This window comes from Larus michahellis, chromosome 8 (assembly GCF_964199755.1).
Source record: "Larus michahellis chromosome 8, bLarMic1.1, whole genome shotgun sequence".
In the NCBI taxonomy this organism is placed as follows: Eukaryota; Metazoa; Chordata; class Aves; order Charadriiformes; family Laridae; genus Larus; species Larus michahellis.
The window spans coordinates 35,933,557-35,960,850 of record NC_133903.1 but is presented as its reverse complement, the minus strand read 5'-3'; the positions used below and the strand labels follow the sequence as shown (position 1 = coordinate 35,960,850).

General features: G+C 41.4%; 3 protein-coding genes and 1 long non-coding RNA gene across 15 annotated transcripts in view; 2 read left to right on the top strand and 2 right to left on the bottom strand.

Moving 5' to 3' along the window:
- The window catches only part of CDC14A (cell division cycle 14A), a 63,744-nt gene extending 59,687 nt beyond the window's left edge, over window positions 1–4,057 (bottom strand). For 2 of the 6 annotated variants that reach the window (XM_074596358.1, XM_074596362.1), the window contains exons 1-2: window positions 3,251–3,708; window positions 2,602–2,692 (exon numbers count right to left, since the gene is read on the bottom strand). In XM_074596358.1, the coding sequence (XP_074452459.1) occupies window positions 2,602–2,692; window positions 3,251–3,356 (197 nt within the window). In that variant the 5' untranslated portion in view covers window positions 3,357–3,708. Of the gene's footprint in view, window positions 1–2,601; window positions 2,693–3,250; window positions 3,709–3,805 lie in introns of those variants that run through there. The other 4 variants (XM_074596357.1, XM_074596360.1, XM_074596359.1 and 1 more) reach the window with 3 other exon arrangements.
- On the top strand, window positions 2,841–14,464 carry LOC141746991 (uncharacterized). 2 transcript variants are annotated; one of them, XR_012588566.1, is made up of 4 exons: window positions 2,841–3,141; window positions 4,298–4,466; window positions 5,142–5,198; window positions 13,340–14,464. It is a non-coding gene; the product is annotated as an uncharacterized LOC141746991 (long non-coding RNA). The 2 variants fall into 2 exon arrangements; XR_012588565.1 differs by lacking the exon at window positions 13,340–14,464 and having other exon boundaries at window positions 2,972–3,141; window positions 5,142–5,262.
- On the bottom strand, window positions 6,755–15,206 carry EXTL2 (exostosin like glycosyltransferase 2). Of its 5 annotated transcripts, XR_012588564.1 has the most exons (6): window positions 15,020–15,206; window positions 12,979–13,048; window positions 11,300–11,727; window positions 10,642–10,739; window positions 9,990–10,060; window positions 6,755–9,415 (listed from the first exon to the last, which is right to left on the bottom strand). XR_012588564.1 is itself a non-coding variant. In XM_074596363.1 (5 exons), exons 1-5 carry the CDS (start codon window positions 15,057–15,059, stop codon window positions 8,924–8,926), a joined length of 1,101 nt encoding a protein of 366 aa, XP_074452464.1. In that variant the 5' UTR covers window positions 15,060–15,202; the 3' UTR covers window positions 6,755–8,923. The 5 variants fall into 5 exon arrangements, 4 of the variants coding, with proteins under 4 accessions (XP_074452464.1, XP_074452468.1, XP_074452465.1 ...); XM_074596363.1 differs by lacking the exon at window positions 10,642–10,739 and having other exon boundaries at window positions 15,020–15,202; XM_074596367.1 differs by lacking the exon at window positions 10,642–10,739 and having other exon boundaries at window positions 14,848–15,185.
- Window positions 15,207–15,255: 49 nt separating this feature from the next.
- The window catches only part of SLC30A7 (solute carrier family 30 member 7), a 28,840-nt gene continuing 16,801 nt past the window's right edge, over window positions 15,256–27,294 (top strand). Inside the window, exons 1-7 of one of the 2 annotated variants that reach the window (XM_074598951.1) lie at window positions 15,256–15,476; window positions 15,653–15,754; window positions 20,502–20,615; window positions 22,067–22,154; window positions 23,771–23,897; window positions 24,843–24,998; window positions 26,560–26,610. In XM_074598951.1, the coding sequence (XP_074455052.1) occupies window positions 15,397–15,476; window positions 15,653–15,754; window positions 20,502–20,615; window positions 22,067–22,154; window positions 23,771–23,897; window positions 24,843–24,998; window positions 26,560–26,610 (718 nt within the window). In that variant the 5' untranslated portion in view covers window positions 15,256–15,396. The remainder of the gene's footprint in view (window positions 15,477–15,652; window positions 15,755–20,501; window positions 20,616–22,066; window positions 22,155–23,770; window positions 23,898–24,842; window positions 24,999–26,559; window positions 26,611–27,294) is intronic. The other variant, XM_074598953.1, reaches the window with a different exon arrangement.

Genomic DNA, 27,294 nt, shown 5'->3' with positions numbered 1-27,294 from the left:
CGATGCATGTAAGCCAAATTAAGTCCATCAACAGTTGCATTAACAAGATTACTTGTGTACCTCATAGGTGCCAAGGATTTGTGCTTGGGTAGACACCATCTTCTATCCCCCTCCTCATAACAATCTGAGCAAGTCATTCGATTAAAAAGCAGAAGTGGCCAGGAAATTCTGATCAGCAAGAACAGCACAGGCAAGCCATTCGAATGAAGGCTCTGGAAACCACTGTTCTGAGCTATAGCACTTGCAAACTAACTTCCAAATGTTTATTTTGCTATCATGTAATAATTATTTCTAGTCACCTTCTCAGTAAGAATGCTGCATTTTGGGGAAAATGAGCAGAAGATCTGACCTGGTTTATTAAAATCATGCTCCACTACTACTTATAGACAACCCCTGATGTCAGGCCCCTCACTTTGCTATACAGCTTGTGAAACAGAAAAAACTGATGTCAAGCTTGCTGATGAGCATAAAGAAAAGGAAAGCTAGTGAGATCAGTATTTCCCCAAGAACCAAAAGACTTGCATTCTATTCCTCATTTTAGCTCTAGCTTTTCCATTTCAGAAAGACATTGAAATAAAATATAAAATGGTAACCCTACTGACATCTGCTTTTAGTGTCGTGAGACAATATAAACTTCCTTGGAGATAAGAGGGAAGAGAGAGAAAAAAAAAAAAACAAAAATAAAATCAGGCATGGTTTTACTACCAAATATTGCATGTAGTGATGAGTGCTGCAATACAAGTAACAGGGGAAAGTTTAGCACTGTTACGTAAAAGAGTTAGGTTATTACACAAAATTCATTCATACTACCTGGTAACTGTCACTTAATTTCTACCTCATATGATGTTTTAGTAATTTAATTTGAAAGTACAAACGGGAGGGTACTATCACAACATCAAATATAGGATGATATCTTTAAAAAGGCCAAATAGATTAGGAACTATCAAGTCCAAAAATAAACCATGAGTTACATGTCCAAAGTCTTTAGATGTGCCCTAGAAGATAAAGGAAACTTCTCTTCCTTTCATTATCTTGTAATTATATCTGGTATCAAGTCACACCCTGGTATGTGGTTAACAGGTAATTGGGTTAAGGAGTATACTTACTGAATTTCCTTTATACATGTTAAAGAAAATTACTCCCCCCACCCCCCCCCACTTTCTCAGTACTTTTTAAAATATGATACTGTCCTTGCACAAAATACCCCAGTTACAGCACTTGGTTAGTACAGTCATCTGTAATTGACAGAGTACAGAACTGCTCCCCCTTCCCACTCCCAAGATCAAATTCCACCCTTCCTAGAAGCATATTAAGAATTAGAAACAAAACACCTCAGGACAAGCATAATACAGAAGTCTTAGAAAAGATAAAAGATCAAATTTTTCTTTCATTAAACTTATTCATATAACACAAATTGCTCAGGATCTTCTCCGGTTGAATTCTGCTTTTACTATTAGGTCAACCTTGCCTTAGGGTACTTCTGAGGTCCCTTCCAACCTAAATTAGTTAATGATCATTACAGAACCTACTCCCAACACAAGCAGTTAATTAGAAGAGTCAGCTTTAGGAACGAATCATTGGTAACTCCAGTAGAGGATACATAGCTTAAGATAATGAAGACTTGAAAACATACGTAGAAAAGAAACCCTAAAACTGTAAGCTGTGCACAGAAAGAAGCTAGAAACCAAGGAAAATTGGTTTACACCTTCACAGAAGCAGTAGTGAAGTCACTGGAGAAGGGAATGAAGCATGGTTGATACTGACAAGTTCTTCAACTCACATGGAAAGAAAGTTATATTTAACATAGAACCACGTTTTTTGTTTTGTTTATGCTGCAGCAAACTCTTGTCAAATGGCTAGATATATCACCACACAGGAAACAGTTGATCTGGGAACGCAGGGTAGAGCAACTATTTTTTAACCACAGCATAGAATGATTACTTTGTTTAGTGTATTTTACGTCCTTTAATGTATTCACAACTATAATCAATTTTACTGTTGACCTTTTATGTACTGTCAGTGTCTTCCAAACACGTGAAGCTTTTACTTCACAGAAAACAGTTTTTCTGCTGTTCTAAAGCTACAAAAGCCAACAGGAAGTACTATCTCAAAACATTCTGCAGACTTATAAAAAAAGGTGCAGATGTTCTTCAAAAGCACGTTTAAGCTTTGCATTCTTATGATTCTGTATGAGGTGATGGCTTCATACTCTCTATACAGAAAAATAAAACAAACTATTGTTTCATCTATTCATACCAAACAACAGTCTTCTATTTAAGACACCATTTAATAACACGTAATTAGTCTTGATCTCCTCCACCTTATAAACAAATCTTACAAAGCTCAGATATCCTTCCCCTAGCTCAACCACAATTTAAGACATATAACTGGTCTTGTAGTTGTTTTTGTGTTTTTTAAAATAGCAATCTTGTCAAACTAGTTTCAGCTAGTGTATAAGTATATCCAGGCTAACTTTATACTCATGCGTTGTGCAAGTAGCTAAATGGGGCAAAAATATCCTATATAGTATTAAAGCGTGTTGGGAAGAGTCTCGGGTGATCACTTTTGAGTTTGCAAAACACAGTAGATCGCGACACTTACTTTTCATAGACCAGCTCCTCATCAGTACAGAAGTAGTGGGTATTTACGGTACTCTTCGGTTTATTTCGCAAAGTGGCGAAGTACAGCCGATCTGAAAGACAGATTAGGACAACCGCGTCGGACGGATAAAGCAGACCGGCGCTTCCCCACGGCGACGCCTGTCGCCCCACTGCCTCGTCCTGCCCCGCCGCGGCCCGGCGGCGGAAGAGGCACACGGCAAAGCCTGAGCCTTTTTCTGCTGCGTGGGAGCCAGCGGCGGCGCCGGTACCCGCTCCGCCTGCGGGCCCTGCCCACGGGGACCCCCCAGACACCCCTCGGCAGGGACTCGAGAAAGGCGGGGGGAGATTTCTGACCCAGAACGCAGCAGCACATAGCAACAGGTGCTGGCCCCGCTGATTACCGGAAAGAGAGAGGAGGAAGGAACGGCTTAGGCGTGCCCCGCGGCAGCCGAGGGGCAGGCGGCCCGCGAAAACCGCAAGGCGATGGGGGCCGCAAGCCGAGCCGGGCACGCAGCAAAGCCCACGGAGCCGGGGGAGGGAGGTGAGGAGGCCGGGAAAGAAGCGAGCGGGTTTCCTTTTCTGAGGGAGGCTCCGGCCAGCGGGACCCCCCGCGGCCAGGGGACGGGGAGGGTTCCCCGGCCCGTTCTCACCTTTCACGAACTCCGAGGCTCCCCCCAGCACTTCGGAGGCGGCTGCCGCCGGCTCCATCTTAAACAGGGCGCGGAGGAGCGAGGCGCGGGGCGGCTCCGAACTCATGGTGCTCCCGAGCAACCCCGGCGGGGCCGGGGCGCGCTCGCTGGGAAGCGATCCGTTGCCCGGAGGGGCCGCCCCCCAGGGGCCAGGCTGCGGGGAGCGCCGCTGCCGCAGCCCGCATAGGAATGGCAGCGGAGACGAGAACTAGCTCCGGGACACGGCGAGCCGCCGAGCGGGCGAACGCCCGCAGGGACTTTCAGCTCCACCCCGCCCCCAGCCAGGAGACGCCCCCGGATAAAGAGGCAGCAGACGGTTACCAAGCGACCGGCGGCGCTGTGGCAACTGCCTCACCGAGCCTTTGTTTCGCCCGGCCCGGGGCCGAGGCGTGCGACTGACCGCCCCCGGTCCGGCAGCCCCGCCCCCCGGCTCACAGCGCCTCACCACCGGGCGGGCAGCTCGCCAGCGCCCCTGCTCCGCCCCGCCCTCCGCCTCAGCCGCACTCGCACGCCCACCTGCTGGCGGAGCGCGGCCCTCTCCGGGCCCGGGCAGTGCCTCCTCTACCCCCGCCCGAGGCAAAACGCCCCACGGAGGCAGAGCGGGGTCCTGAGGTACAGCTGGCCGGGAGGCAGAGCCGAGCCGCAGCTGGTACCTCAACAGTGCAGGTGCAGGTCGGCGCGGAGGTGGGCGGGACGCCGCCTCAGGGGAAGCGCCGCGCCGGCGGAGTTCTCACTCCCCTACGCGGGACACTTCCTCGCGGGGGTCCCGGCCCGTACGGGTCTGGCACCACCGTTTCGCCTGATAGACAAGCCGACCCACCAATCAAAAGCCGCTTCCAAGGTCTCCAGCCAATGAGCGAGTGGTGCCTGGTGAAGAGAGAGCTGTCGCCGGGCGCACCTCTCGAGCGCGGCTGTCCTCGGCTCAGCCCCAGCCGCAGGCAGCCGCCTCATTTCCCGCCCGGCGGGGTTCCTGTCACCCGCTGGGCCTTCCTTCTCTCCCTCCCTCAGGCAAGGAGGAGTTCCATCTGCCGGGCAGCGTCGTCTGCTGTGGAGAACTGAGGGGAAGATCTCGGGGAAGCCGGAACGACGCGGGCCCCTATCGTATGGAGCCCCCTTCACGCACCGGTTCGAGCTGCGGGCTCTCGCTTTTCCCGAGAAGTCATCCAGCGATGAGGAGGTTCACCTATGCTTCTAAGACTGTCCTAAAACTACACCAAATCACTTGTAGCTTGATGTTTTAAAAAAGTGAAAGGTTGACCTTCTGGCGTTTCATTTGCAAAAGCTGAATTAGCCTGTAGTCTGCAATTAACTTACTGCCAAAGAAATAGAAACATTAAAAGCATTCGAAATGCCTTTCTTATGTGACCCTCCCCTTCAGAAAGAATTGCTAAAAGCAGACGGTCCATCTCGTTTTTACAACTAAACAAGCAAAAGGTTGCAAAGGAGAGGTACCTTGAGGAGAAAAAAAAAAGATGCTATTCTTCCCCAAAACAAAAAACCTCACACCCTTGAAACACCTTAATAAGACATTGTAATACAATGCAATATGCAGCCCCGAGGTCCACATTATTATCACCATGTTTTCCTAACACTATAAATAACCTACTGTAACTATCAGTTCACATAATTAATTCTAGTGTGCCTGCAGATGAGGTTAAACATGAGTGTAAAACACTTTCGACTCTTCAATTTTTAATCTAGTGTCATAAGCACTGGATAACCTTATGAATATGCTGAAGTACTACAGAAAATACTTCTCGTGCAATTGTTTTATAGTTGCTTATTTTTGGTATTGGTTCTAACAATTTGTACCTGTGTTCTTACATTCCTCTTTTTTCCTTTTTTTTCATAGCTCCAGAGCTACTATTTCTAAATATGACTCTCTTTGGGCCTGGTCCTGTGAAGTCAGGTAAGAAATCTCATTTTCAGTAGTAAGTACTATTCCATACAAGATGCTTGGCAAGACTGAGACCATAGTATTCTGTAACAGCAAATTAAATAACAGTTGTTGGACGGTACTTGCTTTTCATGTAAATCAATGTGTTTTATCTTTCTCTGTATTGTTCTATATGACTTTCACTTGTATTTAACCCTTAATTAAATATTCCATTTTTTATTTACAAGCAATTCTAAGGGATAGCCTGTGTAAGAAAAGTGATATCAATCTATTTTATTCAGAACCATAGTTATTTTAACACACTTTTTTACTCAAAACTTTCACTACAGTTCAATGTTACATAGATTTCTAAGTCTGTGCTGCACTCTACTTGAGGGTAGCTAGTATGAGCATACTCACATTAGCTTTAACTAAGGTATCTTGGGCAACAAAATCAAAGATGGAGCAGCGTAACAGGATAGTTATCCAGCATCTAGAATCCCTAGATACATAGTTTGTGTTAAAGCCTATTATTTGTAAATCCATCTAGCTAGGCTGGTGAATCTAGGAGGCAAACATGATTAGAAACAAGCCCCACTGACAAGTGTTGTTTGTATGCTGCTTATATACCTTTTGCAAAATTACAAGCATTGCTTTGGTTGCATGCAAGTTCTCATTTGTGGGAATTAGGTAGAGCCTCTGAAAGCATAGAAAATACTTAAAATAATCTCTCTCTTCTTCCCTGTAAAAATAGGTACAAAATAACCTCCACAATTTTTCAGTTCCAGTATTGTGTCTCATAGCTTTTAGTGTGATTACCTAATGAATTTCACCTTCTAAAAACACTAACTTTAAGAATGTTTTCACCTCATACAATTTTGTTATTATAATCAATTCCATTTACTATTTTTAACATTTGATGATATCAAATATCAAGACTACAGTGACATCTTGTGGCATTTTTTTAACCATAGGTAAAGCAGCAATTTTCTTATAGTCCTGTTGCATCATTTTAAGACTATATCCTGGTTTTTTCAACAAGGACTTTTTAAATATATCTTTTGGATACCATTTCTAAAATCCTGTGTTGCATAATTTCTACAGAACAGTCAGAGGCGGTGATAAATCTGTTTAGACTCCAAAATATTTCAAATGACATCTAGATATCTTAGGAAGAGCTCATCACATGCATATTTTGTTCACAATATGAACTCCCAGTAGTATATCTCATTAAAGAATCTTAAGGAACTTTTATAACCATCAAGGGATAAAAAGCTACCAGCTGTTAAAAAATACAAATGAAACCCTTTTGGTTCCTAAGCACAATGAATTATGGCTAGAGACGAAGTCTTATCTGAATTTTCTTTGCTATCTAAGCCTGACTGTTTAAGCGGTGTTGTTTTGATGGCTTTTTTGCCTCATAAGTGAGCCGTACCTAATTTAAGTGAACATACATGCCAACAAGTACACGTGTTTTTTTTAAGAAATGAAATCTTGGTGCTGCTCATCTGTATGCAAACTGTGAGCTTACTTTAGACATCTAGCACTGAAAAACTTCATCAATAATCTGAAAATAAATACATCCTAAATCTTTTTTATGTATTTTATTTGACAACGGTACAAATTAAATTTACCAGTATAATAAAAGCTTGTTCTATTAATTCTTTCACTGATACAGAAGAATGACAACAACAAAAAAAACCAAACAATCACCCAACCCAGAACAACTCCTTCCCCCCAACAAAAAACAAAAAAAACCAAAAAAAAAACAGTACTAAGATTTGGCTGAGTTGACAGTTCATTTCACATTTTAAAAGTAAGGTAAACAACATCTGTGAGTCTTCACAATTCTAGCTGATACTGCACAGAACAGAAATTACAGAAGACCAGTAAATAAATGAAATGCAGTAAACTACCACTAGGGAAGTTGCATTTCTGGAAAGATCACAGACCTGTTTGTATACTAATCATCACTACAGCACAATAATTAAAAGTTACTATTCACTATTACAACAAAATTAAGCAGACTTTACATTGCTGTTTTAAGATTTTGCCCTTGAAATTTTGCAAAAGTACTAGGAAGACTTCACTGAACAGAAACCAAATCCTTTAACACTGATAGAACAAGAGAAAAGAATTCTCCATTCTCCCAAAGAAACCCAAAGACTCACACCCAGAATCAGCCCTGCCATAAAGAACTTGTCACATTTTTCAACCACTTCTGTTCAGCTTACTACAAAAAATGATACAAGTATACACCATTTGTGCAGACACTATTTGTGTACTAGGTATTAGCTGTTATTGATTACCCATAGATACCTTTGAACTGATACTAAAACCCAATTAAAAGCTGATGGAGATGAAACTAAATCTACTTTGGATGCTGGATTTGATTCCTCTCTCTGATCCAAGAAAAGATTTTGTTCTTTCCTCCGTACCACAAAAATGTTCTGTAACTGCAATGGAAAAGGTCTGTCCTGTCTATGTTAACACGTTTCCAGAACTACAGATTCCCAACGTAATAAAAGCTGTTAATAGCAGCTCTGTTTCTTGCTATAGAGAAAGCCAGGGAATCCAGAGACTGATAATAGTCCAGCTCTGTCAAACGTCACTGTACCTTACTTTTTTTTTTTTAATAATGCTCTACCCATTAATTGCACAATTTAAGTCCGTTGTCATAGCCACCAAAAACAGAGATGAATGGAACCAAAAAGTAAAGTAAATAATCATTTGAAAGAGTAGTTAAAAAAAACAGTAAACCTGTAATATTACAAAATGTGCACTCTAATAAATGTAGCACAGCTTGCTCTTGCTAGGAATTGTAAATAAGACATTTGTAAAAAGTGAGGATTTTCTTGGGTACATTTTTGTTACAATGTACATGCAAAATATCAAAATAAAACTGCGTACTAAAGAGAGTATTAATAAGTAATATCCCAACCATTTCTTCTGGCTGCTTCTGCAAATTTCATATTTGATGTATTCACGTTTCTTACATTTCCAGCTGCTAGGTTTTACTTTTCAGCTGCTTGCAGTGTTTCAGCAACTCTAGGCAAATTCACAACAGGGAAAAAAGCCACACCAGAGATCATTTTCCACTATCTCAGCACTGGTAGATATCGTAGGCAATGGTTTTAGGACTATCTGAGATTAAGGTGAGGTACTCTTTTCTGGCTTGCTTTCATAGCAGCTTCAGGAACATCTCAGAATACAGAATAGCTTATATACAAACTTCAAAGGGGTTTTGTACAGGAGTCTAGAAGCCTGGCCAACAGTTTACTGTAGCCCTTTATAGTTTCACTGGGAACTAGGTAGGAGGTGGTGAGGAGCAGAAAGGCAAGGAAGCATCTCAACATATAACTATCAAAAATATGCCTAGACCTCATTTGACTAGATACATGTATTTAAAAAAAAAAAAAGGTCAAAACATAAGCACTGAAGGGTAGGAGTGCATTTTTGCCTGCATGTTTCTGAAGAACTGGCCTAATTAACTGTAATAGCTCTTCAGGTTTTAAGGAAAGGGGATGATTTTATCACAGCTAAGCATTAGTATGTAATCTTTACATTTTCCTCAAAACTTACCTTGGAGAATTAGTAAGAAAGGGAAAAAAAAACACCAACATAAAAAGCCAAATGGAAAAAATTCAGAGGCTACAAATAAGGATGGACAAGATGCAGTAATTACACCTTCTTCTCTCCTTAAACTCCGTACAATTCACTGAGTACTGTTTAACATCTAACCACTTAAATTCATTGGCTTACATTTTATTTTTGTGATTGGCATAATTAGGAAAACCAAACTGAGAAATCATGATATTAGAATATTTTAAAGGCATGCCATCATAAATATTTACCAGTTTATTTACACAGTAAGATCTCTGTAACAAATGCTCTGCTCGGTGCCACATTCCAGAATAGCCACTGTTAGTGTCTTTTTCTAAATTTCTTATATCAACAGGCTTCACAAACACTCCTGAAGGCTTTCCAGTATGCTTGGCCACCAGAAAATTCATGGCAATATCATCGCAATTTTGAGTTTCATCTATTAAGGCGTAAACAGCTTCTGGCTGTCTTTGAAAGTCTTCTAAATACCCACTATGAAAAAACGCTGCACCAATAAGAACCATAGAATACTGATCTCCGTTTCCAAATCCAGGGTTCTGCAATTCGAAGCTGCCATAACTGTATACACCTGAAGGAGTAGAAATGTGCTTTCTAGGAACAAATCCCACTATATGCTCTGGAAATTGCTGAAAGAAAAAAGAAATTTAAAAAATGAAATTGAAGCCCACACTGTGAAACATGTGTTAAGTATTTATGCTTTTTTTAAATGAGAGGCGCACAAGATTACTGCCAAGAAAGAAGGAAATTATTGGCATATGGTCCTTTGATCTGCATAAACGTTGCCATTAAATACAGTTTTGCAAAACTGACACAATATGCCTCATTCCACATCATGTAGTGCCAAGAAACATCTATCCACAATTTACAGCTGTATATTTGGCACTCAAGTAAGTTTACAGACTATTTCTCTTAGAGAGAAAAAACCCACATACTTTTGTTTTGCAGCCTACTATCAATTTAAATAGCTTCAGCAGTCAGCAACTTCAGTGTTCATGTACAAGAAGAGTTAAAAATTTGAAGTTTATAGACTACAGGTATAGCTACCATTGAAGAATATTTTTACAATTTCTTCAGTCCTAAAATTTAACTTTATAGCTAGAAAATCAATGGTAAAACATTACAATATAGTATTACTCTAATGAAAACCATTAATCTCAATTGTAACTCACAAATACTGCTGGCCAAGATGCAAAACATTACCTGCCAAACGGAAAAGGCAAAAGCAAGGTCATGAGCACTGACTAGTGTGTCATCATCCATCATTAAAACAGCTGACGGGAGGAAAAAAGAAAGAAGAAAAACTTTTAACTTATCAAAAGATTAAATACATGAGCACAGTATGCAGCACAGTATTAGACAAGTTAGCTGTGAAACTTCTATGACTCTTACACTGAATTGCAGAACTGAATTGTAACTCCTTGAAAGCAGACTGAGAAAACATTTAGATTTCAACACTAAAGCAAGGTTGCAGCTTTGTGGTAACCGCAAGCAAACCTAAATTTTAGATATTTGCCAGGCTGTAAAGAAACCTCAGCAACCTTTGATCATCTATAGTGCAGCTGGACAGATATGCATTAAAAAACTTGGAGTGTTTGGCAAAGCAACTTAAAATTCTACTAACCTTGTGTAAAAATACAACTGAAATAAAGAGTTAGATACTGTTCTTTAGTGTATGAGATATATATGGGATTCTTAGTATAAAATTTTACCCATCTCCTCACTACTTGCAAGTTCTAAATAAGCAAGCTTAATAAATTGCACACATAACATTCAATATGATTAACTACAGTCTTAGAAGTCATGGGTTTTGAGTAGCAAGGCATGTTAGGAAGGGGGCAGTAAAAAGAATTACCTTTACTAATCATGAGTAAGGTCAGGTCTGTAATGCAACATATGGGGTTTTTTTCCACTTGAAACAAACAGGGCTTATTGTTGCTCTCCTGGAAAGAGCTTAGGAAGAATATTTAGATGAATAGCCAAAAGAGCGGGGGAAATACTCTTAAAAAGGATGCATGATTTCAGACAGAAAGCCAGACAGCTAAGGAGGAAAGTTTCTCTGAAGAGCAGAAAATGCTTGAGAACTTAGTCTTAAAATTAATCGATTAAATCAAGTCTTTACCAGATGATTTAAGTCCAAATTAATGCAGAGACTCAACAATATGCAGCATGAATTTCAATATACATGCAGGATATGTTTTAAGTCTACACTATAAAGGGAAGAGCAGCTGAACTACCTATGTTTATCTGACAAAGGAAATGGACAAGAGACACAGTTGCAAGAGCCCATGAAATGCATTTGACCTCCCTCTGTTCTTCCTTACTCTTAGCCTGCTGCTGGTGGTGGTGTGCATCTGATAACATAGTTTTCTTCTGTATTACGCACATTCTATGAAGTAGCCCAACAGATCCATGGATTTATGGCATAGTATAACTCAAACCATCTCTCTTTCAGCATTCAGAATTTAAGTGTGAAAATAATATTAGTAGTAGCGATATGAACTGCTCATTACCTTTTGTTTCCAGCTCAGGGAAATTCTGGAGTCTGTTCCTCATGCGATTTAAAGTTTGAACTTTAAAGACAACAGGGACAGGATGAGGCCCCAAGGAATTCCACATTTCCTCCGGTACCTTCTCACCAATGTTGTTCCACACAACAATTACTTTATGTAGGTGGGGGATGGCTTGATAATGATTTAAAAGCTTTAGGAGTAAGTCCGTTCTGTTATATGTCTGCATAATAAGAGTGAATGCATCCAAGGCAGACTGACTCTGGGTTTTTGGTTCCCTTCTCAAATTGGGCATTTTGTCATCTTTGATATTGGGAAGCAAAGCTGTTAAAGCACCTGCCACAAGAAGCAAGACAAGGATCACCACAGAAGTGAAGCGTAGTAGGCGGATTCCCATAACTCTTCCTGGAAGCTTACAGAAGTGAAAATACCTTTAAAACAAGTAACAGGAAAGGAAAAGTCATTAATCTCACATATAGTTATCTCCCTTACTTGAGCAAATCTCCTACAATATTAAGTAGACTTTTGTTTAAGTAAATAAATAAGGAGGATCTTAGGAGCCAGGCCAATTACTTTCAACTATCAAGACAGATGCTTCTGGTGCTCAGTTTCTACGTTTCCTTGCTTTTCACTTTTTTTTTGGTTAACTTTCAATTTCTTTGTTCTGTGAAAACGCATCTAGAGTAACTCTTTAACTCTAGATTGTTCATCATCTCTTATTGTCTCAGTACTGCATCTTTGACTGAACAATTACACACCTCCCCAAACCCATCCAGCTGAAATTAGAGAATAAACTCGTACAGAGATTCAGTATTTTCAGCATTGCAGGAGCTCTGCCGTCACTTGGAGACAAAAGGGAGAGAAGGTGCCTCCTCAAGAGCTCTGGCAGAAAGAAGGAAGTTAAATGGTCTTTCTTTTTCTGTTGCTCAGGCACCGCACACGGAAGGAATAATCTTTATCACTGATTTGCTGGACATTTTGTCAATAGTTTGTGTATCTGCTCAATAATGCTTATTAATGTGGAAAATATGATTCTGATCATACTGAGGCTATTAACACAGGGGAAGCAAAAGAAACATGCCAAATGGAGTAATGTAGGAATGCAGCAACATCAGTAGCAGCTGGTCTGTGAAATATAGAACTCAGCAGAAACCAGCAGGTGCTAGGTGCTATGTATCAGATAACCGGGGGAGCAGCCTCAGTATAAGGCAGGGGTTTCTGGATCTTCCTGGTTTTGGAACTAAACAGGAGCTCTTAAAAACGGCTCCTTAAAAGGTAGCCTCGACACTCATGCCTCTCAGGTAGCACTCCTGGCATTTAGTAGTCTCTAGGCATTTATAAATTGTCATCTCAGCAGGATCCAGCAACCACTGCATTCCATAGTTTGCACCTCAAACTTGTCACCACACGTGTTCTTCCTCCTTTACTCGCAAGATTAGTATGAATTGAATACAAGATGAATATTCTAAGCTTACTGCTAAACAGTTACTCATCTAGGCTTTCAGTAGGGAATTCTGATCAAATTAAGTGATGCAGGACAGCCCCACCAATTACAATTTTGGAGAGAGTATCTGTGTGTTTTTTTCCACAGAAGTTTTGATCATTTTTTTTTCCACAGTGCATATATCGCACTTGAAAAAATGAATTTAAATTACTTTAGTCTAAAAAACCTCTCAACTTACCTCATTGTTGCCAAGTAGGATTGTTTTTCCACCCTTGTTTTTACAGGACAGTTGTTTGTGATCTTTGAATCTGTTGGAAATTAAAGGGACTCTATAACTGAAGATCAACAGTTATCCCATGTGCTACCCAGCATTCTTTTACAAGTAAACGTTCCTCTTAACTGCTGCTTGATGTATGCGTTCTTGGGCAATTATGCAATCCCTTTTCCTACTGCTCAGTTGAATAGTTGTCTCTGCCTTTCAATGAAGGCTCCAGAAAGAAGTTATTGCACCAGTTGGGTAGAAAGAAAAGCACAGCTATGTCTCTGCTTGTAAAATTGTTGCTTTGTACCAATGCAATATCTATGGCTTCCACCCTTAGGGGCAACTACAGGGATACAAGTAGGTCTCCAGAACCTCACAGTCTGTTGCTTTGTTCACCAGGCACCACTAAAATACCTATTTGGCTTCCACAGTCAGGTGAGTAGTCCCAATAAAATTATTTTCTTTTCTGGCTCATCCCTGTCACCTTGCACTAAGCTTAGCAGATGTGTTAGGGGTTTAAAACACAGCATGTTGTTCTTCCCATCCTGTGTCTGTTAAGGCTCCTAGGTTGTTGGAGGGATTTTTTTTCTTTTAGAACTAGTTGAACAAAGAAAGGGAGCTTTAATTTTAATTTAGGAATAGTACTACAAAAGTTTAGAGAGCAAGACCTTGCATTTAATAATTAAACCTATGGGAAATTTTGGAAGGGTAATTTGTTTAGGTTATACAAACTGAACTTCTTAAAAGTACAGAATTGCCAGTTTGTATGGATACCATATGTATGAATATGCCCACACATACAGGTCTTCCCAAATCTGCGTTCCCATTTTACCACTGACTTATTTTGTGAGGCTGGAGAGCTCATTGAAACTATTTCCAGAAGTTAATCCCTTGTTTTGGTTGCTTCATTTTATAAGTGTAAACAATCATGCCTGAACCCCTAAAACTGATTAGCAGCAGCAGCAACTCAGTATTTCTTACGACCACAATATCTTGGTCATATGTGCTTTTAAAAAAGGTGAACCTTAGATTTTCTTTCCCCTGTTGCAACCTAGACACAATACTTGCCAATACTTCTGTAATGATTAATTAGTTAAAATTTAAAAGCATACTTAAGATGGAAGTATAAATATTTACTGTGGTACTGAGACTGCCTGGCTTGCCATACATTCTTGCGTTTACTCAATTGCACACAATAGACTGCAGTAATAAGCAAGGATGATGTTGTTAAACATTATCCAATTGAAATAAGTGCCTGTATAATATCTTTAAGAGTTAGTGTCATCACACTTTCCAGTAAGAAAGCGCCAATCAGTTTTGCCAATTAAGTTATGAAATTGCAATGCAAGATTGACCTCCTTAAAAATGCTTACAATACCCCCTGTAGAGAGCACCTCTTCAAAACGAAAATTGAGAAAAACAAAAACCCTATGTCAAAATACAGTATTTTAATCCTCATTCCAAGAAAAAAGACATCTTGAAGGGATTCCCCTCTCTCTGCGGGCAGCAGCTCATCGCAGCGCTTCACCGTAACTACCGGCAGCAAGAACCGAACTGCTTCCCCTCCCCGGGCAGGGCGCTTGGCCGCCCCGCACGCCTCCGGCCCGCCCGTCGCTCACGCACGGTTCCGCTCACGTTCCGGAGGCCGCCGGTATCGCCGCCTGCTCCCCCCCGCGGCGGGGCTGTGCGTCCCGGCCGTCCCCGGCGGCAGCAGGACAGCGGAGAGGAGGTGCCGGCCCGGCACCCCGCGGCTCGGCTGGGCTCTGCCCGCCCGCGCAGGCCGCTCCGGTGACTCAGGGGCGGCCCGGGCGGGACCGCCGCAGCACTACGGCGACGCCGCCGTACCCCGCTTCCTGCGGGGCGTCCCTCCGCTTCCTCCCGGCAGGCCCCGGTTTGTAGTTCGGGGTCCTGCCGCGGGCGGGGAGCTGCCCCCCCGCCCGGCTCCGGCAGCCCAGGCTGTCACGGCAGAGCGGCGTTTCGCCGCGACTCGGGCCGGGCCGCCGCCTCAGCCCCGTACCAAGGGCTGCCTCAGCAGTTCCTCCGGCAGCACCGGGCATCCTAAACGGGACGCGGGCGGGAATTCACGTTTTGGGTCCGGGTTGGGTTTTTCAGCCGGCAGCGCGCGCCCCGCTCCGTGTGACCGACAGCCACGGGGCCCAGCCGCCCGCGTCCGCGGCAGCCCCAGCCCCGCCCCCTGCGCGCCACGGGCCCGCGGCCACACGCCCCCCCTCCGCCCCCCGTGCGGCCGTGGCGGTGGCGCGCAGGCGCGCAGCGGCCGGCCGGAAGCGTGACTGGCGTGTGGGCCGGCGGTGGGGGGAGCGCTGCCGCCCCGCTCCGCCCCGCCTCGCCCCGCCTGCCTGTCCTGCCGGTCCGGCACGCCGCGGCCCCGGGAAGATGTTGCCCCTCTCTATCAAGGACGATGAGTACAAGCCGCCCAAGTTCAACCTGCTCAGGAAGGTGTCGGGCTGGTTCAGGTGAGCGGCCCGAGGCGGGATGGGGGACGGGCGTAGCGGGGGCCGGGGCCGCGGCCGACCCCCGGCGGAGGGGCTGGGGAAGGCTGATGCCGAGGGCGGCTGGGCCGCCCGGCGAGCGGGTCCGGCCTTCCGCCGCTGCTTCCCGCCGTGTGACCCGCTGTGTGCTCCGTGCGCAGGTCCATCCTGGCGGACAAGACCTCCCGCAACCTCTTCTTCTTCCTCTGCCTCAATCTCTCCTTCGCCTTCGTGGAGCTGCTCTACGGCATCTGGAGTAACAGGTACTGGCCGGCGGGGGGGCGCGAAGCGGGGCGGCCGGCGGGGCGGGGAGCGGCCCCCGGCGCGCAGGAAGCGGCGCCTCCCGCTGCGGCCAGTGCCACGTCTCCCGCTCGGCGGGGCCGCGGCCGGGGCCGTGCGTCCGGGCCTGGCTTCCTGGTGGGCAGAGCGCTGGGGGCTGCTGCAGAGCTTTCCCCGGGCGGGAGCGACCGGCCCCGTCATCCCCTCAGCCGGGTCCCAGCGGCCCAAGGGGGAGGCGCTCCGGCCTGGCGGTGCGACCGGGCTTGTTAGGGAGGAATGCTGCTCGGAACTGGGGTCTCGGCGGCCGTGCTGGTCGGCTCCTGGCTGAGGAGGAGGAGGCCCGGCCGTGGCGTGAGTTACAGGACCCGGGGGCCGTAACCGTTTCGTCCTGCCGCTTGGCACCGAGATCCTTTGTCTGGGAATGTGGCTTCGCTTGTGCGTTGGTAGCGGGGTGGCAAAACCCCAGCACTGCACCAAACATCCCGGTCACCGGGCGAGAAACCGGAATTAACGTGTCCTGGTATAGCTAAGTGGTACTTCGTGTAGCACAGAAATTCACAAAGGTGGAAAAGACAGGAAGGACTTGCCTAAATTGCTACTGAAAAATCTGTGGTGAAATATAGTCAGAAATGAAAAATAACTTTCATACTGCTGTATCGTGTGCAGGCAGAGAACAGACAATGGCAGTAGTATCTCCATCATGCTTCATTCTTTATAGAGTTGTTTTGTGGTATTTCATTCTCGGTCAATGCTTCAGATTGAAGTGGGCAGGCATGGAAGTGTCATTTAACCCCGAGAGTGTGTCCTTCCATATGGAACTTAAAGTTGTCTTTGCCAAAAGCTGTAGTATGGATGCAGATTACTGGGACTCTTAATTAAGACTCTTGAGTGAAAGCAGCAATGCGGATTTGGAAACAGTTGCATCCTACTGTTTACCATTTTTCTCTGAATGTCAAACTGTACTGTAAAATCCTCAACCTTGCTGACAGTAATTGCTGCTGTAGCACTAGTGAGAAAGCAGTGCCATCTTGGCAACGTGCAGACCGTCTTGGATGTGCTTGGTTTTCACTTTGGGGTTGACACATTCACAGTGGGGTTCTCACACTTTGCAATTGCATGAGAATTATTGTATGCATAGCCTGTTTGTTCAAGTATGGATACTTTTTTAATAGCTCAGAAGATGCAAATATTTTTCTCAGTGGTTTGGGTATAAAGAGTTTTATGTTCATGTGAGTTTGTTCTGATGCCTTTCTTTTAAGTGTAATCATTTTTTTGGTAGTGTGACCAAAAATGAAATCTATACCAGCAAAAGTCCTGTATATGAGATAATTAAACTGAGAAACTAAAGTGTCGCTTGCCAGAAATTTGTCACTGAATAATTGAGCTTACTGGAATTAAGAAGAATTTTACTTATTTTTGTTCATTACAGAGATTAAGAATTGGGATTTGCTGGGTAGTTATTAGTTGGACCTCTTGTTTATATTTCAAGTCACTAATCTCAGGTATCTTTCCATTAAGCCTAGATTTTGGGCTAGAACAGAAGAGTATCTTGCCACATATCTCTTTAGTAGAGAGGGGTATCAGAGAATATAAAGAGGAATGCCTCCAGTCAAAGCAGATGGTTCATGCCTTGGAAGAACAAAGAGAAAACAAGCAAACAAGGAGCCCTATAGGGAAAATTATTTCTTGAGTGCGAAAAACACAGCTGCTTTGCTCTCCATGTGAGAGATGCAGAAATGGGACATTTGTAAAGGGTATTTTCTGTATCATCTTGGAGCACTTTATTCCACTGTGTTCTAGCTTTGGGTATGGCCAGTACCTGATGCTGCAAGTGTTAGAAGCATGATCTTGAATTCTGTTCTCTCTAGTGTCCTTGACAATGCCAGTGAGCGTAAGATAGCAAGGCTGACAGGCTGCCATGATAATTCAGATGATTCTTCCCTTGGCTTCCAGACTAAGAAATTTCTTTTTAATTGTGATTCAGAAAACTACACTTTTATCCATTTAAATTTAGCAGACTGCTGCAAGTTCTTTGACTAGGATATTCTTATTTCAAGATCAAATCTATGATTTCAGCACCCCAAGTTTTTGTTGGCAAGCTCTAAAAGTCTTCAATTTAATTTTTTCTTTTTTAATTTTTTCTTCTTACATTTTCCTTATTTTTTGTTTGCGAAGTAAGTTGTTTCCTGAACTCACATAGCTGTAGTACCTGGCTGCTTGTTCTTCAGTTTGCAAGAACTGAGTTGTGTACATAATTGTTCTTAGACAACCAAAGGATTGGGAAAATGGAACTTTTGGGACAACTGTAATAACAAATGCTCATCAGTACCTCTGTATCAAATGTCTTTTCAAATAGGAATCAATTTTTGTGTTTGGATGCACATACTTCCTTGCAGACTTACAGAACCTGTTTATGATTAGTAATTTAGTAATATTTGGCAACTGTTGAGTGTGGTGTTAAATCCAGTTTACATACAAACTGATGCAAGTTCTCCTGACTGGGTAACTTGTGAACTAAGTTAAGTTGCTTTGAAGTCTGTAGGGTAAAACAGCATGCTAAACTTTTCCTGTGTTTATCAATCAAGATTGTAGTTGTGCATTGGTCATTGAAATAAACCATTTAAGAAGTGGTCTTTCAGCCTCTTCTTCCTTCAGCTTCTCGATCAAAGGGGAGCGTGTCTTCTAGTCAGTGCCTTGCAGCTGATAAGGCAAAGATTTGAGGATTGATAAAGTTTACAAGCAGTGGCTCATCATCAATCTAATATCACTCTATAATTTTTGAACTGGAATTAGCTTGGTTCCATTCAGCTAAAAGCACAGATGGACCAAGTGTTTGTTTGCTTTTATTTCTGTGTGGACATAGTCTAGTCAAACTAGAAGAGTAGTGGTGATCACCAGCAAAAGGAGCAAATAATTGCTATCTTTACACTTAGCAAAATGAAGAAGCAACCATCCGTGGCAATTTAGCACTCTTGTCTGCACTTTTATTTTTTAAAATCGTTGATAGAGCTCTGTGCTCTCAGGAGTACCATGGTTGCTTCCCTTGATTTAGTGTAGCTTCACCACAGCGTTTTAACCTTGGATTTGTGTGATCCCAGTAGAGATCTAGATGCTGGAAACCTTGCTTTTTGCTGTGAAGTAACGTTACTTATCCCTCTCTCATCATAGTCTGTTATAGTGAGAAGAACTAGATGCATCTTGGATAAATTCTATGCTTGTTTATGATTCAGGCTAAAACACTGTCTGAAGGTTTGCGATTGGAAATTTGGAGACTGAGCAGCAATAAATTAAAAAGAATGCAGATCTGGTGCTTTGGCAATGCCACCAGGGACTGGCTCCTCTGCTCAGGTAAAATGTAAAAACAGATGTAAACATAAAAGATGGTTATTTAGGAAAGGTATGTAGTAGTCAAAATACTTAACAAGTATATTGTTTGCTGTCCTGCTTTTATTTCAGACAAAAGAGAATATGATCTTAGAATCCCCTGTGTACTGAAATTCCATTTTTTTGGCCTGCCCAATTCATAGAAAGCGTCGAGTTGCTGCAGTGTGAATGCTCATCTGGTGATGTGTTAGTTCTGAAATAAGATGCTTGAGAGGAAAACTGCTATGCTGAAGTAGACTTTACGGTGTTGGAATGTTTGTCAAAATTATAACTGGAAGACTTCAGTCTTTACAGGCCTAAAATATTTTGTCACAGGCATACGTTTGTCAACATTTTATGAATCTTTATTTTGATTGATACATTGGGGTTTTTTTACAGCAAACATTAAAGTATCACAGAATGACAGAATGGTAGGGATTGGAAAGGACCTTTGGAGGTCAAGTAGTCCAACCCCCCTGCCAGAGCACGGTCACCTGGAGCAGGCTGCACAGGATCACGTCCAGGTGGGTTTTGAATATCTCCAGAGGAGACTCCACAGCCTCTCTGGGCAGCCGGTTCCAGTGCTCTGGCACCCTCAAAGTAAAGAAGTTTTTCCTCATGTTGAGATGGAATTTCCTGTGTTCCAGTTTGTGCCCGTTGGCCCTTGTCCTGTCGCAGGGCACCACTGTAAAGACCAGTTTTCCCTGTGTGTGAAAACTCTTCCAAAATATCAAGTTTGAAAATGGATTTGAGAATATTGCTTTTGCAAGTGCTTAGTGCCATCACTGTGGTGGTGTTGGTAGCCTTCAGCAGGACGGTTTTAGTATTATTGCGCTAGTTAGCCTATATATACAATGCATATAATAGATACTCAAAAGCATTATCTTTAAACCCATTTTTTTTTACTTTTACAAATTTATATGGGGTCAGTATTTAAATGCAACTTGTGTGTATACACTTTTCTAGCCGAATTTGCTTATGTAGTCAAACTATTAAATAGAAATATAAGAGCAAATACCTGCCACTAGAATTATGTTGGTGAGAGATGTGGCTGTGGGTGTATCTGCTCCAGGGGCTTTGGTTTGTGTCAGTGGAAACCACCCCCCTCTACCACCAAAATCATATGCCAGGAGGACTTTTCGCCAAGTGCTTTTCCAAAGTGCCTTCCCTAAGCTGACAAAAGCAGTTTTTGTCAGCAGTTTTGGGTTACTCCTCTGTGGGTTTCTCCTCTGTGCCGGCAAAACCATGTCTGAAAGCTTAGAATCACAGTGTATTCTGCTAATGTGTAAAAGTTTAAATGCTGTTTTTTTTCATACTCAACATGTAGCATATGGAGCACAACATATTTTTTTTTCTGTTCTTTTCCAGTTTAGGTCTAATATCAGATTCTTTTCATATGTTTTTTGACTGTACTGCTCTATTGGCTGGATTAGCAGCATCAGTTATTTCAAAATGGAGGTCGAACGATGCCTTCTCATATGGGTAAGAAACTTGAGGCTGTTACCTTAATGTATTTTAGTAAATGTCTAGGTGGTAATTTTTCACTGTATGAACAAAACCTTTTTTTGCAGAACATGGAAAAGCTATGTTGAAAGTGTGGGGTTTTAAGGTGAGTTGTGTAAACCTTTAAGTTAATACCCACCTGGAAATAGTAAAAATGTGAAGGCATTGCTTTTGGGGAGCAGGTTTATCACTTCTAAGATCTCTGTGATCTTAGAAGTAACTGGAAACAAGTTACACAGCAGAAAGTTGTCCTGCATTGTCGTGTGTTCATGGCCCCAGTGAAGTAAGAGCAGCTGCATCATGGGTTTGTCCCCACAGCGCAGTGAGGTGTGTTTACAGGGAATCTCAGGCTGCTGGTACCCCATGCTCTCTTTGGAACAGAAAGTTACAACTGAGAGGAGCTAAATCTCCTGGGATGCTCCTGGGAGCCAGCAGGATTCAGCAGCTGTGGCTACTGCTAACACAGGTCCTTCAGGCTGGGGTATGTCATCCCATACCAGTCTTCACAGATGCAGCTGCTACAGCTGGTTCTGTTTCAGGGGCACTTGGTTCCACTGCACATTGCAGTTGTGCCCTGTGAAACAATGCCAGCAATACAATATTATTAATTGGTGATACTGATTAATTAACAACAAATGAGCTGTAACATGCGTTGCTGCATTCTCCATAGCATTACTGACCTGAATTTCAGCATTTAGCTTCAGCTGTCTTGCCTAAGCATGGATTATGTAGTTTGAAACTTAAAGCACTGTTTAATTAAGGTGGAAACTCCAGTGTGCCTAGAAATCAATTTAGGAAGAATTGATTGTGCCATGAACTAATTGCAATGAAAGCATGTTCTGTATTAATTACTGCTCTGCATTTAAACAGCTAGTGTTCCATTTCTTAGAGAACAGCCACAATTTATTAAGTCTGATATTTGCTGTATTGGAATTACATGTTACTCTAACCTGGCTGGTTTTATTTGAAAACTTCAGCAGCTGAAATAATGAATTTCTATTTAAAACTTCTACTAAAAGTCCCCCTATTAGAGGGGGAGCAAATTCATGTATGGCTGTTTGATATTATACAGAACTTTACATCAGCAGACTTTGATTACATCTCATGTGCTTATCTTACTTTGTGGCTTCCAAATACACATTTATACCATAACTTTCAGTAGAGATGATCTTAAATGGGAAGATTTTGACATAATGTAAGTCTTCTCTCATGTAGGTCAGATAATGGCTGATCTAGATCAGGTGATTTCTGTCAAAATACAACATAGTGAATTTCATATACTTACCTGTAGTTTATATACTGCATCTTCGGTTTGGTAAATCCCTGTCTGAGAACTAGAAGATTGTACTCCAGTCTCTAAGTTCTAATTTTAATTTTCCGTGTTTAAATGAAGGTGGTAATATCTGCTGTTGCTTTTTCGTTTCTTGCAGATATGTTCGAGCAGAAGTACTTGCTGGTTTTGTAAATGGTTTATTCCTCATCTTTACAGCATTCTTTATTTTTTCTGAAGGTGTTGAGGTATGTTATGAAGTCAATTGCACTATCAATTGTCACATTTCTATTTGTAGGGCATATTCAATGGTGATAAAATTATTGAAATCTATTATGTTTATAATTGGTTAAAAATGGAGAAAGCCTTCTGAAATTGCTGGTTTGTGACACAGAAACACAGATCTTTCAGTGTATCTGTACTAGCTTCTTAAATAGTTTATTTTGATTGTGTGTAAAGGTTCTGTGAGATTTACTCCATCCTTTTTTCAGCCAGCTAAGTATGTCATAGAAAGTTCTTTACTTCTCATTGTTAAAGGATAAATGAGGCCAAGAAAGAAAGGCCAAAACTAGTCATTCAGAGAAGAGAAGTTAGTCATAAGAAATGGAAATACGTCCTGTTGGACTAACACATTAAAGAAAGAGCATTATCTTCCAAATCTTGAAGTGTGATATAAATGACAAGCAGTAATATGTTTAACATTTACAAGGGCACTTTTCTTGTTTTGTTTTTTTGTGGGTTTTTTTTGCAAGATGGTTCAGGTGATAATTTCAATATTAAAATTTAGACACCCTTGATGTCTACACTGAAGTGAGGTAGGATTAAGAGTAAAATTGATAACTGATTCTGATCAGTTTGCATTAATGCTTGTCCTTTACAATGGCAGATGCACTGTAAATTTGTTTAGACTTCTAGTTCAGAATACATTCTAAATTAGTAGATAACTGAGAAGAGTTTCAGGAACATATCCTCCACATAGATAAGCCTGTAAATACTTCAAAATCAGAACGAACTGGGATGAAATTGCCTAAAAGCTTGGGAAAACTTTGCCTCAAGTCTAGAAACAGCAACAAAACTTATTAGAAAAATGAAAAACTACTACTGAAAGGGTCAAGGGTAATGTTGAAACATCCTTCTTTTCCTGCTGGTCTTGGCTCCCATGCTGAGTATTCCCTTTGCTTATGACGGTGACTCCTTTTCTCTCTCTCGCTCCAAAATTTTACAGCTGCTGAAGGTTTCATTGTCTTGCTATTGTCTGTACCTTTCACCCCTGTGGACAGATGGTGAATGTTTCTCTCCCCAGTCAATAGTAATTTACACTCTTCAACACTTAACTTCAGATGCAAATTGTATTAGGTCTATAATGTTTCATTGAAAAAAAAAAAACAACTTCCAAAGAAAGTAGGGTTACAAGAAAAAAAAATCAAGATTTAAAAAGTTTTTTAAAATGCCACAATTTGTTCTCAGTCTTCATTTAATTCCCCTCGTCCCCTCACCCTTCTAAGAAGAAAGGAAGAAATGTCATTCTAGAAGTTGTTTGGATGACCTGGGCAATCCACGTACTGCAACAAACTTGACTGTTTTCACGTGATGTTAAGCCACATCCCACGGTATAATGAAATCTTATGATAAAAGTTAGGTAGACTATCAGAACATTCTATTATACTTCCCCAGCTTTAATAATAAAACTTTGTACCATCCCAAAAAATGAAAGTCCCAAGTAGTTTCTCATTATGTCTTTATATATGCCTGTTTGTATTAGAATGCTCCTGTACCTAAGCAGTTTTTTCAGTGCCTTTTAATAATGTAAAGAGATTGTAAAACTCTACATTTGCTTCTTCATTTGTTTTGTTGTTTTTTTCAGAGAGCACTTGAGCCTCCTGACGTGCATCATGAGAGACTTCTTCCTGTTTCTATACTAGGATTCATTGTAAATCTTATAGGAATATTTGTTTTTCAACATGGAGGTCACGGGCATTCGCATGGCTCTGGTAGGATATCTATAATTTTCAGGGCTTTTTCCTTTCTTGGCACTCTGTGTTCCAGGACCTTATAATCCTCCAATGAGAACTGCAGTATTAAATTTTTAATGTCTTTTTTAGTGTCAATTCTAGACAAATGTGTATGTGACTTGTTACAGTATTGACTTTTATGTTTTACTGCTAGCTCTAGTATGTCACTACTGTACTTCTCATGCTAATATCCATTAAATGGAAGACCTAGAACTCCAGAATCTGCTTTCTGGAACATGCACTCTTCTGCACCTGATTGGAAGAGATATGCAGAGTGTCTTCTGGACAAAATTAAGCTGGAGTTAAGCAAGGTCTTGGCTGGAAAATTTACAAAACAGTGTCTGAACCAAATTTTAAGTATGGGATGATTCAGCTTCAGGTGCTTCTCAACGTAGCGTCTTTTTAATTTAAATGGAGAATTTATTTGCCTAAATATATATGGTAAATATTTTGGATTGTTTGGGTTTTTTTCTGCAAAGCTAATTGATATCTCTTTCAGATTAACATATAAACTGATATAGACTGGTGGAAGAAAATAGTCTTTCATTTGTAAGCAGCAACTGAAGCTTGAATTTTTAATGTGTGAACGGTAGCGAATTTCTGGTTTCTTTAAAACAACTATTTTTAATGTGCTTGTATCTAATTATGTGTACATTTTTCAAATTATACTCAGTGTAGCACAGTGTGTCTCAGAAGTGGGAATGTATAAAAGCAATTGACTTCCTAAATCAGCTATATATTTTATACAGCTGCATCACATAGATTTAGATGACAAACAGCTCGTGTTAATTTTCTTAACTTATTTAAAGCCATATCTTAAGTTGACCTAAAAGATGAATAGGTTTTGAGTCACTTAGATACAAATGTAAGCATACTTTTATTCAATACTTAAATTTATACTCTGATGGTAATATTTGTTTATAGGGCATGAACACAGCCATTCTCTATTTAATGGTGGTCTCAGCCATGGACACAGTCACGGAGGTCATGGTCACAGCCATGAACATAAACATGGCCATGGACACAGTCATGATCATGGCCATAGCCATGGACACTCTCATGGTCAGGATTATTGTCATGGTAAGTACTTGGTTAATGTCATAGACCATCTTGACTCAATTTAAATTTGCTGTTAATGATTTACTGAAAAAAAAAAAAAAAAAAGAGAGGGGGTGCTGGCAGCTTGTTGCGAGCATACATGGAAGGAGTTTCACTAAATGTGTGGTATGGTATGCCACCACCACGTTTTGTGGCCCATTTTGGTAAATGCTGTTTCACTTGCAGTAAGTTCAGTGTTAGTTTTTAAAGGTTTTGCTTTACCTACGTTTTCTCGATGTTCACAATAATGTTATGTGTTGGCAAAAGATACGTGTATGCTGTAGCAATGTAATGAAATTAGTTATGAAGTGCTCTGTTTCAATTTTTTATTAAAATCAATAGACAAAGTTAAGCTGCTTTGGTAGTGTTCTCCATTTGAAGAATTGTACAGATCACAATATTAGGAGAGGTGAACAAACAATTTTACTTTGGGTACTTAGGGATTGATATGTCGTACTTGGTTTGTGGTCTCAAATATAAGGTTTTCCCCGTATGTGTAGTTGTAATCTGGTTTAAAGCTGGTTATAAAAAAGGTACTTGGTAGCTTATCTATGCTTAAGCCTTTTCTATAAAGGCAAACAGTCCATGAAGAGGCATCCATGCAACGTGTGATCAGTAGCCTTCACTACAGGAGCGGGGACAGTGTGGTTACTACCTGTTTGAAACAATGCAGATTGCTGTAATACAGGGTTGTCAGTCTTTCCTGCTTAAGCCATAAACTAGAATCCGATGTGACTGAAAATGTGCACATTCAGAGCAGGGAATAGTGTGGTAACTTGCAGACAGGAGGTGACAAAGAGTATAAAAATATTTACTTGTCCCTTATTTGCTATTTTTAGTAGCAAATTGGTTCTTGTTGGTGTTCTCCTGGAGTTTGGCTGGAAAGCAGGAGCTCCCCCCTCCTGCCTCTTCCTTGCTCTCCCCATGCCCCCCACCCCAGTGGAACAGTGAACGTAGCTATCTGTTTTGTGCCATTTGATATTCCAATCAACTTTAGTGTAAATTGCTGTATATCTTCACTAGAAGTCATTCAATACCCTTTAACAAGTTTTTCTTAAAATATTTTTCTGATGTGTTCCATGGAGGCATTAATCTGCTTGGATGAGAGGATTCTTTTACTTAATTCTGCCTTCTCCATGTTTTATCCCCATTGTTTTACATTAGGCGTGAATGCTTGCTTAAGTGAAATACTTCTGGTTAGCAAGTTTATTTGACCTTACTCTTCTTGCTTGTGTGTGTGGCTTGTATACTTGGGAGGGCCTTATTTTGCTAAATACTAGAAAGGTCTTATTTCATTAAAAAACTTGATCTTCTTATTTTTATATATACATATATAAAATCTATTGTGTAAAATGTTATTTTCTTTTAAAAAACATGTGTTTTAGGAAGTGAATTGCTGCATTAAAAAACAGTAGCTAGAGTAAAAGCTAGTCATTGTGAGCAGCTTGTCTGTTCAAGAAATTTCAGAAAGCAAGACTGTAACAGAATATGCCACTAGAGAGAACCTTTGCGTAGGTTAACATGCCAATAATTGTCTTCACAGATGACCATTCTCTTGAAGGGATGGCTGGATCCAGCAAACAGATTTTACAAGGTATGACGATAAGTGTTGTGGTTTAATCGTTTGATCATGGTCTGCCTGCCTCTGACTGTTTGTCACCCATCTGTTTTAGAGGGAACCTCTGGGTAAATGCCACATTTTTCTTAGAGGAGCTATTTTATGAAGTCCTCTTCCACCTGCAAACAGAGCAGTGTCGTATCCTGTGCATGGCTGGGGATTCATGCATGGGGGACATTCATTGAAGTCTGAATGTAACTTGGGGTCAACTCCATTTAGAAAAGCAGATCCCAAAAGCTGGGAATCATCTTCTGTTACTAATGCCGAAAAATGATGAAAACCTAGGAGCGTGGTTAAAAGAAGAAACCTGAGGAGCCTGATTGCAATGTATGCTCTGGAAAGTGAAAAACTGTATTATTCAGAGAGAAAGTATTTGAAAAATGCAGGTTGATATAATTGTTAAAGGGTACCTGAGCTTAAAACTTGCATTTCGTCGAGCTATTACAGTTGCTTTAGACAAGATGGTAATTCAGTCTAAATTGCTTGAAGGAGTATTGGAGTCCATGGTCTCCTGAGCATTAGTGTAAATAAATTACAGATAATTTAGATGCCAGTTTTGAGCTTTGATTAATTATTTTTTGAAGTGTTCAAAAGTTAGAGGGAGAAAGTTATGTAATGTAAGAGGTAGTAATTATTTGGCATACCCAGATGTACATACTG